At 37.1% G+C, this 19982-nt stretch overlaps 1 protein-coding gene across 1 annotated transcript in view; it reads right to left on the reverse strand.

Annotated features, from left to right (window-relative positions):
- Positions 1-8002: 8002 nt before the first annotated feature.
- KIF27 (kinesin family member 27) overlaps positions 8003-19982 on the reverse strand; it is an 82666-nt gene continuing 70686 nt past the window's right edge. The window contains exons 14-17 of the mRNA XM_028122328.2: positions 18465-18671; positions 16852-17050; positions 13980-14144; positions 8003-9687 (exon numbers count right to left, since the gene is read on the reverse strand). Of these exons, the coding sequence (XP_027978129.2) occupies positions 9206-9687; positions 13980-14144; positions 16852-17050; positions 18465-18671 (1053 nt within the window). The 3' untranslated portion in view covers positions 8003-9205. The remainder of the gene's footprint in view (positions 9688-13979; positions 14145-16851; positions 17051-18464; positions 18672-19982) is intronic.

A 19982-nucleotide genomic window follows, 5' to 3' on the forward strand; every position in this document is an offset into this window, starting at 1 on the left:
CTTATACACAGATGTTCATAATAGCCAAAAAGTGGAAATAACGCACATGTCCATCAATTCATGAATGGATAAACAAAATGTGGCATATCCATACAATGGATTGCTATTCAGCCATAAAAAGGAATGATATACTGTTACATGCTGCATTAGCGAATCTTGAAAACATTATCCTAAGAAGGCAAACACCAAAGGATACATACTATATGATATCATTGATATGAAATGTCAAGAATAGGCAGTGCCAAAGACAGACAGTAGACTGGAAGTTGCCAGGGGATGAGAGAAAGGGGAAATTGGGACTGATTGCTAATAGGGACAGATTTTCTTTTCTGGAGTGGGGGGGGATGAAAATGCTCTGGAATTAGGTGATGGCACAACATAGTGGGTATACTAAAAACTACTGAACTGTGCACTTTAAGATGATAAATTTTGGTAAATTTTATGTGAATTATATCTCAATTTAAAAATTTTTATTTAAAAAAAGGGGAAGAATGAAGGGGGTAAATCGGAGGGGGAGACGAACCATGAGAGACGATGGACTCTGAGAAACAAACTGAGGGTTCTAGAGAGAAGGGGGGTAGGGGGATGGGTCAGCCTGGTGATGGGTATTAAAGAGGGCACGTTCTGCATGGAGCACTGGGTGTTATACGCAAACAATGAATCATGGAACACTACATCAAAAACTAATGATGTAATGTATGGTGATTAACATAACAATAAAATTTTTTTTAGATTTTTATTTGTTTATCTGAGATAGAGAGGGAGAATGCACACGAGCACACAAGCAGGGGGAGTGGCAGAGGGAGAGGGAGAAGCAGGCTCCCCACTGAACAGGGATCCTGACAGTGGGGCTCGATCCCAGGACCCTGGGACCATGACCTGAGTTGAAGTCAGATGCTTAACCAACTGATCCACACAGGTGCCCCTAAAAAAATTTTTAAAGTGAAATCTGATCCTAAACTTGGAAAAAAATCATAAGCAACTGTGATCAAAGCAGTAGATCTAGGGGCGCCTGGGTGGGTAAGTCAGTTGGGCATCCGACTCTTGGTTTCAGCTCAGGTCATGATCTCAGGGTCTTGGGATCAAGCCCGGAGTTGGGCTCTACACTCAGCGTGGAGTCAGCTTGTTCCTCTTCTTCCCCCTGCTTGCTCGCTCTCTCTCAAATAAATGAATAAATGAATATATATTTTTTAAAAAACCAGTAGATCTGGAGTTTTCTGTTCATGGAAGGACAAAATTGCCCAGCAAAATTAATCAGTGCTCTTGTCCTCTCATAAAAGCTGGTTGGATATGATTTCTGTGTTCAGATACAGTTTATGATACTTGCCCCTTTTGAGCATTCATACCTTAGGTCAAGTGAAAAGCAATTTTTAAGTCAGTGAGTTTACAACTTAGTTTTTACAGCTTTATGTGTGTGCCTGGCTCAGAAACATTTCCATCTAAATAAGCCTCCTTGATTCTCTACTCCTTTACCCTGCTTTATTTTCTCCATAGTACTTATCGTTGAAATATAAGTTCCTTAGGTGACAGGCCTGTTATTTTTTTTAAGATTTTATTTATTCATTTGAGACAGAGATACAGAGAGGGAGAGCAGACTCCCCCCTAAGCTGGGAGCCCGACAACGCGGGGCTCAATCCCAGGACCCTGAGATCATGACCTAAGCCAAAGGCAGACGCTTAACCATCTGAGCCACCCAGACACCCCGGTGACAGGGCTTTTAGTTCTCAGCTCTATCCTCAGTAATAAGAGGTTAATAGATACACTAAGCAGGAAGAAAGCTTTATTTATAAAATAAATATCTAAAGAAATTTTCAATCTGTTGTATATAGATACCCTTTTTGTTATGTTCTCAGAATACAAGTAACTTAAGTTACCAGCTCACCCTTTGCAAGAGGCACAGATTCTTCCCCACGTAAGAGCTAAGTCCTAGGGCACTGGCCCTGGCTCTAAAGGGTGTTTTGGCCTGGCCAGTTAAACTCACACAATCAGGTCCTTAATGTCTAGTTTCCCTTCTCTTTACTGGGAGATAGTAAACTTTGTAATAAACCTTACTGACAAGACCTCAGTAACCCTGAAGGTAACTCTTCCAGGAAGAGTTGGTATTCTTGGAATTCCAATTCCAATTCCATTGGTATTCTTCCTTTCTGATTTATTTGTTCACAATCCACTAGAATACTTCTGATTGTAGATTCCATTACTCTTGAAGTCTTGGCCTATTCTTTGATTACTTGGCTGTGCAGATCATGGGTGCTCTGATCTAAATAGAGACAAAATATTCTGTAACACGACAGATGCTTGCAAACTGAGGGGAATGAGCTTCCCTCAAAATGCCTATGAAGGAAAGACCACCATGGTAATGTCAGATTTCATCCTAATATGCTTCTTGTATATAGTAGCAAGAGTATCAAATGCCAAAGAATGAATGACTTTGCTGTTAATTTGATCACATACTTATACATGTCCCCCAAATTAACTTACATTTTTAGTTTCCTTGACGGGAAAAATTAAGTTTAAAACATCTTTGTGACTACCAAATGGAAACCATTCTTCTCAGTTTTAAGAAGTTGTTTTCTACAGAATTCATCAATAACTCACAAATGTAATTGTTATTAAAGAAATAAGGAACAAATAGGCAAAAACTGATGGTTAAAAACCCAATAAAAACATACTCTTTAGGGGCACCTGTGTGGCTCAGATGGTTAAGCATCTGCCTTTGGCTGGGGTCATGATCACAGGTCCTGGGATCGAGCCCCATGTCGGGCTCCCAGTGCAGCAGGTAGTCTGCTTCTCCCTCTCCCTCTCTCTCCCACTGCTTATGCTGTCTCTGTCTCTCTCTCAAACGAATAAATAAAACCTTAAAAAAAAACCCACCATGCTCTTAAGTTCATAACTCAAATAGTCATGAAGCATTTCTTATGCCTATAAAATACTCAGCCAAGTCTTTATTTTCTTAGGAGTATAGATTTCACATGAAACTTTTCCAGAGAGTACTATTATTCCCACTGTTGCTAACAAATATAACTAAAACTCAGAATTTGTTTAAAAATGTTTTAGGATATATGTATAAAATAAGCAACCACATTTGCGCTAAAACGTTATCCCATTTTGACAGCCAACTCTATGGAAAATCTACTTAAAATTCCATCATAAACATATATGTTTTAGTTTTCAAAGTGTTTTCATGCATTTATTTGACAAAGTAACAGACTATTTGCCTTATAGAAAAATTAGCAATTTCCCTCCCAATTAATTACTTGTAGTTGCATTTGAAAGATTAGATTTTTATTTAAAATGCCAGGGAGTGGGGGCACCGGGATGGCTGAGTTGGTTAAGCATCCAACTCTTTTTTTTTTTTTTAAGATTTCTTTGAGAGAGGGGCGCCTGGGTGGCTCAGATGGTTAAGCGTCTGCCTTCGGCTCAGGTCATGATCCCAGGGTCCTGGGATCGAGTCCCGCATCAGGCTCCCTGCTCCTTGGGAGCCTGCTTTTCCCTCTGCTTCTCTCTCTCTCTCTCTCCCTCTGTCTCTCATGAATAAATAAAATCTTTAAAAAAAATAAAATAAATAAAAAAATAAAAAAAAGATTTCTTTGAGAGAAAGAGAGAGAGATAGAAAGCACAAGTGAGCACAAGCTGGGGGATGAACAGAGGGAGAAGCAGACTCCCCACTGAGCAGGGAACCTTGGACTCATGACCTGAGCCAAAGGCAGATGCTTAAATGACTGAGCCACTCAGGCATCCCAGCATCCAACTCTCGATCTCAGTTCAGGTCTTGATCTCAGGGCTGTGAGTTTAAGTCCTGCCATGCCCAGTGTAGAACCTACTTGAAAAGAAAGTGGGGGGAGGGGGGTGGCGCCTGTGTGGCTCAATCAGTTAAGCATCTGACTCTTGATCTCAGCTCAGGTCATGTTCTCAGGGTCTGAGATGGAGCCTCATGTGGGGCTCCAGGCTGGGCATGGAGCCTGCTTAATCTCTCTCCCTCTCCCTCTGTCCCTCCTCCTCCCCTAAAAAAAAAAACAAAAACAAACAAACAAAAAAACTCCTATAAAATGCAAGGGAGTGACTCATAAATTGCTTTTTTTTTTTTAAGGAAAGGCTGGTGTTTCAGAAAAATATGATTATTTGATGTACTCCCATTAAGATTATAACCTGGGTAATTCTGGTCGTGTTGTGGGCATGTTTTACAACTGGTGACACCTGGTGCTAGCTGGGAAAGTGTCCAATGAAACAGACAGGCTTAGTTCCATTCCAGGCTTCAACTGGAACAATTCAGATGCTGCCCAACCCCCAGGTGAAGGGCATTTCAAAAGGAGATTGGCCTCTCGGTATACAAATATGTTGCCCTGTTCCCGTTCTTCCCATCTAGAATAAAAAAAAAATCATGGCTAGAGAGTAAAAACAAAACTTTGACCATTTTAATACTTATGCATTATTACATAAATCAGCCAAATTCAGATTAACTCCTCACTCCTTTTTATGGGGGACAGTGAAGTACCACTGCAGGCCACAAACAAAAATGAATAACGTCAATTCAGCCTCTCAGGCAGGCCAATCACTGCTGGTTTGTAATCATGAATGGAAGTCTTTTATCCAGGGGTTTTTCAGTAGAAAAATTCGGGGATATTTTAGCAGAGAGAAAAATTAAGCAAAATGGTTACGTATTGTATAAAGATAAATCCCAGTAAATTTGCCTACAGTGTTCGTTTTGGCATACTATTCATGGCTCTTCAATGGTAAAATCACTTAAGTTTTATTTTCTTTGGTTTATGTCTTGGTTGTTGGAATTTATCCAAAACTACCGTTTCTTGTAATTCTCTCTTGAATAGCTCCACAATTTCCATTCAAATTCTATCTAGGGTGGCTTTTCATATAATTCTGAATTTTAGCAATCATAGGAAAAGGACCCAGTATAAAAACTGGGATGTGTATTTTCAAAAGGCAAATCCAGTCATAAGTAGGAGTGTTCTTCCGGGTTTAGAGATAGCCAAAGATTGAAGTTAAGTTTTAGTGTTGTTGCCAGAGAAATAAAATATATTCTCTCAAAATATTTTTGAAAATCCTTTGCTGGTCTACAGAATGCTTTAAAATAAACTTTTTTTATCTTCTGTTCTTATCAGAGCTATTTGAATCCTGGAACATGTGGGAAATGAGAGGTAAGTAAGCCATAATTGTCATATAATTTGTTGTTGGTAATTGGGAGGAGTGGGGAGGGTCCAAGAAGTGGTTCTTTTAAAAGACCTGTCAGATCAATTAAATTCTAACAGCATTTACCACTTTGGACTTGAAAAGTTATACCTCCCTTTCTCTATACTGTAGTAAACTTGAAAACACATTAATACAGTATACAAACATTGTTTTTAAAATACATTTCTTTTGTGGTACTTTAATTACACAAGTATTAACTAAAAATGGAGTTTTAAATTTCCAACAATCATAAATATGAATTTTTAAAAAATGTTTAAAGAGTCTTCTACTCTTCTGCATGAATGATCTTGTTCTTTGGTCTATAAGGATCTTGCTCTTAACAGTCTATGAGATTGTTGTATTTTTCTTTTAAAGTAATATAGAGATAATTCAGTAGAAGTGTGTGTAATAATTTACCCACAGAACCTAAGAGTTAAGTCTAAGTCAATACATTTAGGTTCAATCATATTATACTGCTAGCATTTCACATACTGGCTATCCTCTTGATTCATTTTGGAAATTCCTAGGGAAAAAATATTTAAAGGGAAAAAGAACTATGGAAAATACAAAAGTCAATATTATAACATCAAGTTTTTCTGAGCTTTCTTTTCATAATTCCTCTTGTTCTAATTACTTCCATGTTGGGGTATTGTTGGGGTCATTATAAAAATCAAACACCATTCTCGTATTTGGTGCCATGTATGCTCTGCATCCCAACAGCAAGGAAGCAGTCACTCCTAGTGCAGGTGATAAAGGGGTGCATTGTTTGTAGAGGATTTAAAACATCAAAACTTATCAAAAGTCAGTTTGCTTTTTATTGTCAGCATCAAGGTAAACAATGACAGTGACCAAATATTCCTCCCCCTTGGGCAGGTGTTTCTACGACTTTGAAAACACTACTGTCCATACAAGCTCAAAAATATTACAAATCCAATGCATTTGAGATGGTTACTGTCGAAGGATCTCATTCCCACCTTCATTTCCAATTGTCGAAAATATAAACGTGGAAGAATGTGTTAGTATTAATGAAGGCAACCTGAGGCCTGTTATAAATTTAAATGTAAAATATACATAATTAATATTTCTTAATATTTCAGCGAAGTTGAGAGAAGAATGGTGGACAAGTGGACACTGAACTTTCAGATACTGAAAGATACTCCAGTGTTTTAAACAGTCACAGGTATGTGCCTAAGGAAATAACTGAAAGAGCAAAACATGTCATTCTTGCATTTGGTACATAAGAATTTATGTTTACTATAGAATCAAACTCCCAAAAAGGATCTGACTCCCTAGCAATTCACTCTAAGACTTAGTATAAGACTTTTATTAACTTCTTTCACATAAGACACCTATTCTTAAATGAGCACTTATCACGCTATTGACCTGAAAAAACCCATTAGCAGAAGAAAACAAACATTAAAGCACAAAATCACCTTCATTGGTATTCTTGCCACCCATAGTTCCCATATTTATATAATTCTCCAACCCTGTTATCTTTAACACTCTGAAGTTAGGGAAGGAACCGGTACTTCACAGAGGCAAATATGTTTCCTTCCAAATGCTCTGTTATAAGTAGCGGAAAAAACTCATAATAAACAAAAAAAAGAAAACCACAGACATATTTTATGTGCGTACAAAAAGGCAAACACGGTGACAAAATGATTAGACTAAGAAAAGCACATGAAACAGAGGAAAATTTATTACTAGTATATGTAAAAAAAAAAAATTTTACTTGCCTTGGGGGAGGTGCCTTAATTTTTCTTTCCTTTGTGAGGGCACTAAACTAGAATGACAAGAGGTTCACTTCCAGAATGTATTTATTATTCAGGACATTATTTATATGTGTGTGTTTCTGTATGTACATGAAATCTATCATAGCATATGGATATATGTTTAACCCAAAGGAAGAAAAAAATTGTACCTTTCTTATTTAGAAGTCAGTTCACATTTGCATTATCAAATCTAATCACTGTTGGTTTGACATAAATTTTCTTGCTTTGTGAGTAGAATGCTTTGGCTTTTAGAAAATATATTTCTATTTCCACAGGTAAAACAAGTATGTGTCAATTTCTTAGGCAAACTAAGAATCCAGGGTTACAATATATTCTCTTTCTAAATTATTACTTAATTTTATAAGGAATTTACAATTAGGACCTTCATTAACCATAAAATATGTATTCATTAATAAATATATCATTGTTGTGTTTTGTTAAGGTACTGGCTTTTGCCATATCTATATACAGTATATACACACACACATTACATATAATATATACTAAGTATGTATCATACAAACTAGAGGCAAAAAGAAGAAACTAGCTTAAAACCAGAGTCTGACCTGAAATAGTCTCTGCTAAAAACCTATTTTCTGAATTAGTTTGCAAATTCCTTGTCTAAAGCAGTTTCTCATTGGGCCAATGCTTTACACTGTGGTTCAATTCCCAGCAAAGTCCATGGCAGTCTATTTAACCCACAATTTAAGTGAATTTCAGTACCATGCTTAAGAGATACAGAAACTATTACCGATTGAGAAGTTTGGTTTGGTTTGGTTTTCTTCTCCTCTAGGAACTGGTTTTTAGCAATGGGAACCAAGGAACCCTACTCCCTAGGCACTAGAAACCAGAAAAAGGAAACCAGAAGTATTTGAGCACAGAGTGACAGTTGGGGTCTTAGGTAAGATGGGCAGGGTCAATAACAACAAAGGAAAGGACAAAAGGAAAATGTTAGTGGCAGCATCACCTAAGAAAACCTGGAATCTGCAAGAATTGAGGAGACATCCATAAGTCAGGGTGGCTTTACTACTGCCCCACCCAAACAGTAGTTAGTTTAAGAAACCACTTTATTTTACAAGTGAAAGTTTGGAAAAGTGACAAAAATAACAACACAAGTAACAAAAAGTAACAGAATACCTCTGGTCATTATAAGGGGATGTTTTCTGTGATTAAAAAGTATGATGAAAAAGTACAAACTAGTTGTTGGGCAAATCAGTGTTTTAGTTCTTAATTCCAAACTGAAATTTATATAATAAGATTTAGACTGAAAAAATCTTGAAGAAAAATTTCATTTACATATTTACAGCCCCAGTGCAGTCTGGCGTGCCCGTGTGCAAGACCGGAGTAAGCAGGCTTTAGAGAAAAATCTCCCATTAGGCTCATCAGGTTGTTAGCTAAAGAGCCTCTGGCGAGACTTCAAGCTTTACAGGCATACTCCATGTGACCAGATCTCTTTTCCTTGAAATGCTAGAATGCTTTACCATTATTCTGTTTCCCTGTGGCATGGAACTGCATCCTTTACCCCAGTCTAGTAGCCTAGGGAGAGACACGTTGAATAGACAGGGTAGGAGTGAGATGAAAATTTATATTCCATAATATTAGCAAACCAACAATATGACATTCTAAAAGCAATCCCAGAAAAAGAGCAGAGAACTGTGTTTAAAAAGTCAAGACTGATCACTCAAGCTCTGTGGACTCTGAGGACCATAAATTAACTTCAACCCATAAATCTAGTTAGTTGCCTTAAACCCACAGACTGCATTTTGGCACATATTTTCAGCTGTACCAAAAGATATGCAGCAGGTAACGCCCCCTCTCATACAAGCAATATTTAACTGGACCTCTTCAAAGTAACAAATACATTTGATAACAATATTATAAACTTATAGCGTGTAATTAATGTATTATAACATACTTCTACATTATATAGCAATATTACTATTCCACTCTTTGTTTTCTTCTTTATAAAATGCCTGGATTTTAAGCAAATTTGTAAGTGGAAATATTTAAATGTTCCATTACTTGACAGTATTAGAATACACGTTCATTTGGTTATTATGGAAATATCTGTAAACAATTAAAACTCCCCAAATATATCGTAGAAGATATACACATCTATAGTATACAAAATGATTCCTTCCTCCCCTTCTTCATCCTGAAGGAAGAGCTAGTGAGCATAAACTTTCATTTCTAACAGGTTAGACAAAGGAATCTTACACCTCTACCAAATTAAAAGTTCTATTATTAAAGGTCTAAGTTTTTAAGTCACTCGGTTTCCTAGCTACTTCAATGGAATCAGCAGTCATAGATGCAACAACTCCAAGACTGGAACGTCGTAATGATAGTTCCAAAGCAGAAATCTGACGTAACTCTTTACGACACAACTTTACAGACGTGACACCATGAAGCTTTCCCACATTTCCCACTGGCTGGATTTGGGGTGATAGTCGACTGTGAGATTTTGTAAAATGATTTTCATCTATTTCTACTTTATCCTCATTGTTTAACAAATGCCCACTAGTGGGTGTTAAAGAGCTACAGATTGAAGGTAATTCTGGGCCATCTTCCCAGAGCTTCTGAGGATTTGGTTGTGTTCTTAAACTGCTTGTTGAATTGTCCAATTCTCTTTCTCTTCCACTTAATTTCATACTTTCAGTTCTGGATGCCCATTTTAATTCTTCTGGAACCATGCCTACTTCTTCAGGGGTCAGAACTCTATCCCCAGCATCATGATCTAAAAATAATACAAAAAGAAAAAAATTAGAGATTTCCTCAAAAACAGGTATTTTGATCATGATATCCTAACATAACTATATTATTATCACTCAATATAAATGATGTCTTTCAGCTTTTTTTCTTCGTTAGGTGATTTAGACAAACAGAAGTTTCACTTATAGGCATTTTGCATGTGAATAACAGAACTTTTAATTCAAAGAACAAAGTTGAGAAAATAGTCATCTAGTGATTTTGTTTTTCCCTGGAAACACAGGAGTGCTTTGGGCCTCTTTGGTGCCCTTCCACACCTGCCCTCCACTGCCTTGCCACCGGTGAACCACAGTCCACACCTTGGCTAAGTGAAGCCAGCACCGGAGAATACTGGCTCTATGTCTGGGGGATCTTTTGGGATGTGGCATCGTGTATGTGAAAATCTATTCTTGGTCATAACTCCCAGCATGATGGCAGGGTTCTGCTCCTTGAAGGTACTCTGGGGATCCACCATCAAAATGGAGATGACAGCGTACCACCTCAGTGGGGATACCCTGCTGGAATGAGTGAAGGAGTGAGTGAAGAGATCAAAGCTTGAGGTCTACAAATCATAGAATTATCTAATATCAAAATTTACGTAAGAGGAGTCCATTTAGGCCCAAGACCTAATATGATGAAAAATGCCAATCTAACATACATTAGTTAATTAGATTAACTAGTAATTAGTTAATTAGATTAGTACACTTCTAGTCCTATGAATACCAAGTTTAAAAAACAGAAGTTGCACACTGGCAATTCCTAGCCAAATCTGGCCCACAGACACGTTTTATTTAGCCTATGAAATAACACGTGACCCCCAATTTTTTAATTGGAAAGTTTCATATAAAAATATAGATTTCCATCTTTTCTAGAAAAAAATGAGAACTGACAATTTCTGCCTCGCCACAGCAGCTGGAGCAGAGCTGGCCCTGCCTGTTCAGACAACTGCTACCTTCCCTCCAGCTCACTCTGGCTCCCTGGTTCCTGAAGGCATTTCAGTTTGTGACCCCTGGTTGAAAATATAACTGGTTTTCTAACTTTTAACATACTCTCACAAACAAACCAGCTGAACTAACAAATGACATAGATTCTCATATGGAACTAGCAGACATTCACAAAGTTGACGATAGACAGTGGCTCTCAAACTTTGCCGCCTATTAGTCACCGGAAGCTTTTAAGAACTGATGTTCAGGTCCCAGTGCCTGGGGAAGGGAGCCAGGCATCTTACTTTTGAAAGATCATATGCGAAAGAGCAGAGATGGGCTCACTGGAGAGGCTTACTCCCTACCCGACTTGGATATTTCACAGTAGAGTTTCCCTCTTCCAGAATTTTCCATTAGGGAACAAACCAGAGAAAGATTAGTTCACCTGAGATCACAGAGTGAGGAAAAGAAGTTAGGATCCCTATTCAACTCTTCTGACTCAAGTATCCTCACAGAGGTTTACAGTGATTTAAATTGATACAAGGATAGAGTTTTAAATACTTAAATAAGTACATCGACTGCATGTCCATATAAACTGATTTTATCCTTACATATTTTATCCTCACACCCTAATATATTTGTTAGAAAACAGATTAACTGTAACAGAGGCATGACTAAGAGGTAACCAAGATATTTTAGTCCAAAGATTAATTTTTCTGCATTTGAAAATGCTAAAAATACTCAAGATAAATATAAGTGTGGTATGCAGACAATGAAAAGACTACTATCAAAAACTAACGAACTGAATACCAAGACAGTTAAGTTTTAAGATCACTGATTATGAAGTGTATAATACTTTTTAGGGAACTCAGACTTTGATATATCTAAATTGCTATATTTATAACTCAAACAAGTCCTGTTTAATGTCATTATATTAGAATAGCATTTTGAGATAGTATTTATATAGTATAAGCTGTATCTCTAATATGATTTCAACAGTAATTTTTTTAAAGCATGGAGACAATAATGAAAAGAATTATGCTAAATGTTAATAGTTGTGGGTAGAATTATGGGTGATTTTTTCCAGCTCTTTTCTATATTTTCAAATTTTTCTACAATGATTATTACTTTTATTACTTTTTATAGATGTTTCTAGGTGGGATTGCAAGTTAGCTGAAATAGTATCTTCCACATTAGTATCAAGACTAGATTTCCTGGGGCACCTGGCCGGCTTAGTCGGTAGAGCATGCAACTCTTGATCTCAGGGCTGTGAGTTCGAGGCCCACGCTGGTGGCAGAGTTTACTTAAAAACAAATAAGACTAGATTCCCAAGTAAGTTGGTCAGACAGGTATCCTCATTTTACATAACTCCAAGATTACTTAACTTTTTCAGTTTTTTGCATTTGTCTCATTGAAGAGCAGCATGAAGATGCAGGACAAGGATGAAACCTCACCATCCCACACTGGCATTTGAAAGATGTCTAGTTAACTCGTAATATAAACATGGGCCATTTAAACACTAGATATCTAATTTCGGATGTCTCAAGTTTGAAAGTGGATTTTTTTTTACAGCTAAAATGGTCTTATGCTGATTGTTCTGTTTGCTACTTAACGCCTGTTTACTTTTTAATTTTTTGTAAGTCATGTTTCAAGTAAAAGGTTCAGCTATATAGTGCGGGCAGTATTTCAAGTATATGTTTTAATTACATTAGCACCTCTGCATTACTATGTGGAAAATCAGAAAATTTAGTGTCTCTGGCAGGATCTGTCTGTTTGTGTCACATCTCTGTCCTAAGACAAATTTTATCCTAGAATATTAAACCAGGAATCATAAGATGAAGGACCTTAGACCATGCTCTAATTACTGTTGTGTTTGTAAGTTACTTGACCTAAGTTTCAATTCTCATTTCTAAAAATGGCATTAGCAGACACTGACCCTTGAGTTTGAGGGTTAAATAGAACTACTTGTGAAAATGTCTATAAATTATAAATATCATAAGTATAAGGTAGCATTAGAACCACTTTTCTAAGATATTACTGTTTTAAACTTTCAAGCTATGTTAATTCTGCTTACATTATATATTCAGCATGTATCTTTTCATTATGCATACATATAGTTTTCACTGGTCTCTTTACAATTTTGTTCTACCCATCTTTAAATGGTCTTTATAGGTACAGAATAGGTCTGTGTTCCTAAAAGGTTGTAAAGTCAACTTTGCATAAACCATACGTGACTTAGTAGAAGGATACCTTCTCTAAAGGCAGGTGCCTTTAAATATAAATATATTAGGACGTCTGGGTGGGTGGCTCAGTCGGTTACGTAAGTGTGTGCTTTCAGCTCAGGTCATGATCCCAGGGTCCTTCTCGGGTCCTTCTCAGGTCATGATCCCAGGGATGCTTCTCCCTCTCCCTCTCCTCCCTGCTTTTGCTCTCGCTCTCTCTCAAATAAATAAAATCTTTGAAAAAATGTAAAATATATTATTTTAGAAATATTGATTCTTCTCTAATTGGAAGACTTAAAGAGGGCATATTTTAATCATGGCACTTTCTAGTTTAGTTATGTCATGTTTTAGGGTGAGGGTCAGGCAGACAACTATTTTTGTTTATAGAGACAAATACAAGTTCAATATCTAATTCTAAATAACCAAATCAAAACATTTGTTTTGTTTCTTACATTCCATTTAGGGGTGAGATCATATGGTATTTGTCTTTCTCTGACTTATTTCACTTAGCATTATACTCTCTAGATCCACCCATAACCTTGCAAATGGCAAGGTTCCATTCTTTTTATGGCTGAATTAATATTCCATTGTATGTATATACCACATCTTCTTTATCTATTCATCTATCAGACACTTGGGTTGATTCCATAATTTGGCTGTTGTAAATAATGCTGCAATAAACAGAGGGATGCTCATATCTTTTCGAATTAGTGTTTTCACATTCTGTGGGTAAATACCCAGTAGTGGAATTACTGGATCGTATAGTAATCCTGTTTTTAATTTGAGGACCCTATATACTGTTATCCACAGTAGCTGCACCAGTTTGCATTCCCACCAACAGTACACGAGGGTTCCTTTTTCTCCGCATCCTCGCCAATGCTTGTTGTTTCTTGTGTTGTTGGTTTTAGCCATTCTGGCAGGTGGGAGGTGATGTCACATTGTGGTTTGATTTGCATTTCCCTGATGATTAGAACTAGACAACTATTTTTGTTTACAGAGACAAATACAAGTTCAATATCTAATTCTAAATAACCAAATCAATTGGGAAAGCCTCAACTATTAAGTCAGGCACAACTTCACCAAATACTAGATACATCAAATACTGTTAGCGTGACAAGTAACACTAAAGGTCTTACGTTCAGATGGTACTAGTTGCCGCCGAACCGCTTCCCCTACCAATTCCTTAAGTTTCTTCTTAAGATCTCTGCTGGTTTTCTTATAGAAATAAAGATCTTTTTCCAGCTGCTGGATTTTATCTTCATATGTTTTTAACATTTCCATAAGGCCGTCACCATCTTGCTCTATGAAACAGAGATTTGCATTTAAGATCGGTTTCAACTAAATGACTAAAAACTATGTTCTAACACAGTCTCCAGATTATATTTAAAGGGTCAGATGTATGTTACATGTATCTGTTACCTGAATGGATTTGCTTTCAGCTACAGTTTGGATTCTTCTGCCCTAAGTCACCTTCTCTGCTCAAACCCCTATCAACTACTGCATCTTCATGATTCATAAGCACTTTTTGAGTAACATTAACTAGATTTATCCTTAGAACAGCAGAAATAAGGTGTTTTCTATAAAAAATTCACATTTGGAACTGTATCCATCAGTTGTATCAATATCTTATTTGAAGTTCATATCAGGGGGCGCCTGGGTGGCTCAGTTGTTTAAGCGTCTGCCTTCATCTCAGGTCATGATCCCAGGGTCCTGGGATTGAGCCCCACATCAGGCTTCCTGCTCAGTGGGGAGTCTGCTTCTCCCTCTCCCTCTGTGGCTCCCTCCTCTTTGTGCTCACGTGCTCTCTCTCTCTGTCAAATAAATAAATAAAATCTTTCAAAAAAATAAAAAATAAAGTTCACATCAGGAACTGTGGATACATGGAAAGTCATAGGCCCAGGTTTATAGGCCCAAGAAATCTACAGCCAAAAAACCCCAAATCCAAAAACCTGCCAAAAGAGGCTAGAGAGATTAAATTACAAAAGAAAACACTCATACAAAAAGAGGGGAAATAGCAATAAATTGTAGCTTATGCTACAATATAACTTAAAGCTTCTAATTAATATTTATAAATGTATAAGACTGTCCCTATTGGGTGTTTTAGAACCAGTAAAAAACTAGTTTATTGACCTTCTGAAAATACATACTCTCAGACCTACTCTTTCCTATTGGTATATTTATAAAATGATCCTACTGGGTTTTTAATTTTTAAATTTTTTTTATTTATTTAAATTAAATTAGCCAACATATAGTACATCGGTAGTTTTTGATGTAGTGTTCAATGATTCCTTAGTTGTGTATAACATGATCCTAGTGGTTTTAATGTTGTTTTGTTGTAATTGGCTGTTTTGAAAAATTTGATCTAAGTATATTGGATATTTTATTTTATTTATTTATTTTTAAAGATTTTATTTATTTATTTGACAGAGAGAGAGAGAGAGCACAAGTAGGCAGAGCGGCAGGCAGAGGGAGAGGGAGAAGCAGGCTTTCCACTGAGCAGGGAGCCCAACGCAGGGCTCGATCCCAGGACCCTGGGATCATGACCTGAGCCGAAGGCAGATGCTGAACCGACTGAGCCACCCAGGCACTCCTGGATATTTTAAATTAACCCATTGTCTTGTATTTAAAAATACTTTAAGGGATGCCTGGGTGGTGGCTCAGTCAGTTAAGCATCGGGCTCTTGATTTTGGCTCAGGTCATGATCTCAGGGTTGTGGGATCAAGCCCCGTGTTGGGCTCCATGCTCAGTGGGGGGTCTTCTTGAGATTCTTTCTCTCTCCCTCTCCCTCTGCCCCTCCCCACCATGCTCTCTCTCTAAAATAAATAAATAAATCTTTAAAAAATAAATACTTTAATAACACCATAAATTAGAATCCCCATAAAGAATATCATATGTCAACTGAATTTTATACAACATATTCAGTTGAAATTAGAAAATTCATAATCATTTTTAGCTGTAACTTTGTTATGAAAAGCTTATCCCAGGTATAGAAATGATTTTTAAAATGTTCTCATTTGGCTGCAGCATGAGCTTTTGTGGTGCAATGCCAATCACTTGAAAAATACATTAAAAATTCTATTAAAATATCACTTTATAGAGATGTAAGGCAGAACTAAAAATAAGGAAAGGAGAGCATGTTTGAATGAAGTGATGTATAGGATCCTGTCAAGGAAATCCTGTCATCAGGCAACTGGTTGTTAATCGACTGGTTATAAAATTAACTTAGAGGCAAATTACCTCAACACTCAAATTTATATATTTTCTGATTTTCTGCTTACTCAGGTGGTTTCTCCAGATCCTTTCTAACCCATTTCCAGCTATAGACTCACAAGAATCAAGACTAAGCAGCTAAGCAGCCTGGATTGAAGCATTACCAGTACTGCCAGGCAGTGATTTTGTTGCCATAGCAACTCTTTGTGTACTGGCCAAATGCCCAGGTAACATGAGGACCAACTGCTCTGACAGCTCTTTCCACACCAGAGTTGACGGCTGAACTACTGCGCACTGATAACAGCATGCGTCCATTGGTGGACACACAGACTAATTTTGACCTAAAATATAACCTTAATGCATAAAATTTACAATCAACTGAAAATTTTAACAAGAAATATAACTAGAAATCTGACAGGGCTTATCACTTTACTTATGTGAAGGGAAAGTAATTTAAATATCAAAGCACTCCATCCTTGAGAGACACTTTTCAACTGTACACCAGGAAGCCAGAAATCCCGCATTTGTACATAAAAAATAGACCAACAACCAACGGATGGGAGTTCTTACATGTGGCACGGGGACAGGCAGAGGGCTGGCATTTCAAGCACCAAGAGCCCTACATCACAGTCAGCTATCCCCACGTGTGGCAACCCAGACACGTAAAGCACGAAAACAAACACAGGTAGGAACTACGTATCCACGCTGGGCTTTTCTGCCATCGGATCCTGTCCCGTGCCCCTCTCCCAGCCCCTCCGACACATCACCTTTCTACAGCTGACCAGAAGGGCCAGGTACCTTGAAAATGATGTAACAGCAGCTGCATTTTTTGCTCATGTTCCTTTTGCTGAACAGTCAGTCTCCGGTCGCACTGCAATTTCAGATGCTCCAGTGCAGACTCCAATTCACGAACCATATTATCCCGTTCCAGAATCTTCATTTTAATTTCTTCATTCTGTAACTGTAGCTTCCGTTCGGTTTCTCGCAAATTGACCACCTAGCAAAGACATTTTTTGACCTTTTAAATGTGTCTTAAGATAGCCTAATGTAGTAACCTACTTCTCTTAGGCTACAGGAATAACTTCCTTAGTCACCATGGTATAACTAAGCAAATGCTTTCTAACATACCCAACAAAATAACCTAATAGCCTTTTGAGTTTGTTGGGATTCAGAATTGGTAACAACTTCACTTTAAATTTAATGTGGCTCTAACTATCACCCCTCCATCAGCTCTTAGACATGGTCACTGCAATTTACATTTACAATCCTCTAACTCCTTTTCTCTAGTCTAAGAAGAGAATGGGAGCCTACAGACTCTTGTAACATCTAGATACCTCCCAGTTTTAACTCCAAAATGGATGTTATAAATTAGTAACAGACTTTTTAAAACTATACAGATTTCAGTCTCAGATTGTGCATTTAGTCCAATGGGTTCTTCTCTGCACTGCTATGAAGTGAATATACTTCAAGGTCTGTGTCACACAACTTGCTAATGTAATGACCTTCTCTCTAGAAAAATGCTCATTTCTACAAAGGGTACCCAGGGTCAGAAAATCCACTGACCTTGGCCTGCGTGGTCTGGGTTAAGAACCCTTTCTCTGAGAACACCAGAAAAGAATTCTATCAAAGCTTCCAACAGCACCACACCATTTTTCTGCCATCCACACATGCAGTGATAGGATGCACTCTTATTAATAATAGTAGCTTACTACCACAGTCATTACCCAAGAGGAGGGCTGTGTACAACATTTCCATGAAGTTTTTCATCTATATTTCACTTGTCTAACAGAATTGGAACTTTATTTTAAAACTCAAGTGTTTGATTTTTCATTAATTGTCTGATAGTCCCTTAAACTGAAGGTAACTTTCAGAGAAAAGAGTTATTCCTTGCTTACCACTTCATAATATATACCTTAAGAAAAAACATTATTCACGTTAATGCTAAAATTTATTATCTTTGTCACTGATGCACCAGTTCATCTTCATTTCAATTCATAGGTATGATGATAAAGTACAGGTGCCCCTACCTTATAGCAATGAAGGAAAGGGAGCCTGAACTTGGAGGGCCCTTGATTTTTCATGAATGCTGAGTAGCAACAACCAAATCTCAAAAATATCCAAGAAACAGTGATTGAGGAATATAACTTGAATCCTTGGGTTTTTTAAAACTATTTCAAAAAGCCCTTCTTTCAAAAGGTCCTTCCAACTTTAAGAACCTCCCAAAGTGAGGCGTACATACTTGGATAAGCACACAGCTTTCAGATGACCACATTCAATAGTGTAAGGAGAAATCATGCTTAAATCTGTAGTTACACTGTCAAAGTTTTAGGCTTTTCAATTTCTGAAACGTGACATGTATAAGCATCTTGGCCCCCCTGTATAAGAAAATCCTCTGTCCCTCCGAAACAAACCTTATTGAAATATCTGAAAAGAATAGCTCTAATCTCAGCAGGACTCAGGCAAATGAGTTTTTCCATGACATTTGCTTCGCTATGAGAGAGGTTTTGGAGTGAAGCTCTGAGCGAGTTCTGGCGGCTCTGGATACTTTCATTCTTGTATTCAATTGCAGCTTCCAAAGCTTCAATCCCTTCTTCAAGTTGGAAAAGAACATGTTCTTCCTAGATATAATATAATAGAAATCACTCATTTCAAATGAAATAATATTACTTAGACTTTGTCATATACTAAGATCTCACTATGCTGTCTGAGTCTAATGGATGTTACCATTCGTCTACTAAATTTTAAGAAAATAATGTTTACTGAGTGCTTGCAATACTACACAGTACAATATGTGTATACACACACATATATAAAACACACAATCACTGAATCCTCGCACTAAACCTCATGTATGAAACGTCCCAAGGTCATACAGCAAATGCTGATAACCAAGGAATACACTTGAACAAAGCCTCAGCCTCCAGGACCAGCACTATAGCTATGTATCTCCCTCCACAGCTTCTGAAGTTCACATTATGTGTTAAGAGAGATCTGGAGACTCCCTGGTGTCCCTTCAAGGATCTATTGAAAAAATATACTGCCAGGAGGGAAAGAAGAAATAGATTTAGAATAAGTTATTAAGAACTAGTCATCAGAAGAAGGTCTCTAGGGAAAAAAGAGTATGGCATAAAAAAAAGTAGGGAATATTTAAGGACATGAAACATTTCATAAAATTCCTATGAGATGTCATTAAAGAGCAAACAAAGGCATTAAAAATGTCAACAATGTAACATTTTTTCATAAGCCAGAGAAGATTTTCTTTGTAGGGAGGAAAAAAAAAAAACAAAAAGCTTGATGAATCCCTGTCAGAAAACCTAGCAGTTCTTTGAACTATCCAAACATCTTATTTGAGAGTGTCCAAATTTCTAGTAAGAAATTATTTCAGACCTGGTGAGACTTGGGTAGATATTTCTGTATACCTGTATGTGTGGTGGCGGTTACCACAACTTTAGGTTCCTTGAAGGCAGACCATCTTGTCCATACTCATGTCCTTATTGCCTAGTACAGTACATATCACATAGTTTAAACTCAGTAAGTATCTGCTGAATGGGTTAATGAAGGAAAAGGAGAAAAAAATATTTTCATATGTCTGATTAGATGACCCAAATACTTCTCTCCACTCCTTCCCCCAGCATTTCAAAGGAAAATTATGTTAATATTTCTGATCTACCTAAAGAATAGTTAAAGTGACTTCCAGAACTCCTGTTTTGGAAATCAGGGAAAAGGTATGTAATAACCTAGTCCAGTGGGAGGTTGAATAATACTTATTTTTTAAAGCTACTTTATATAAAAATCTCCTGAAAGAGCCATTTTGAAAAAAAAAAATTTAACAGCCATTTTGTTAGTGCAATCACTAACCATCAAAAATTTGATGATTTGATCATCCAGAAGAAAATAATCACCTTTTTAAGAAAAACAAACTTAAGTCC

The sequence above is a fragment of the Eumetopias jubatus genome, unplaced genomic scaffold (assembly GCF_037043125.1).
Source record: "Eumetopias jubatus isolate StellerSeaLion01/CBP00866 unplaced genomic scaffold, mEumJub1_p1.0 scaffold_15, whole genome shotgun sequence".
Lineage (NCBI taxonomy): Eukaryota > Metazoa > Chordata > Mammalia > Carnivora > Otariidae > Eumetopias > Eumetopias jubatus.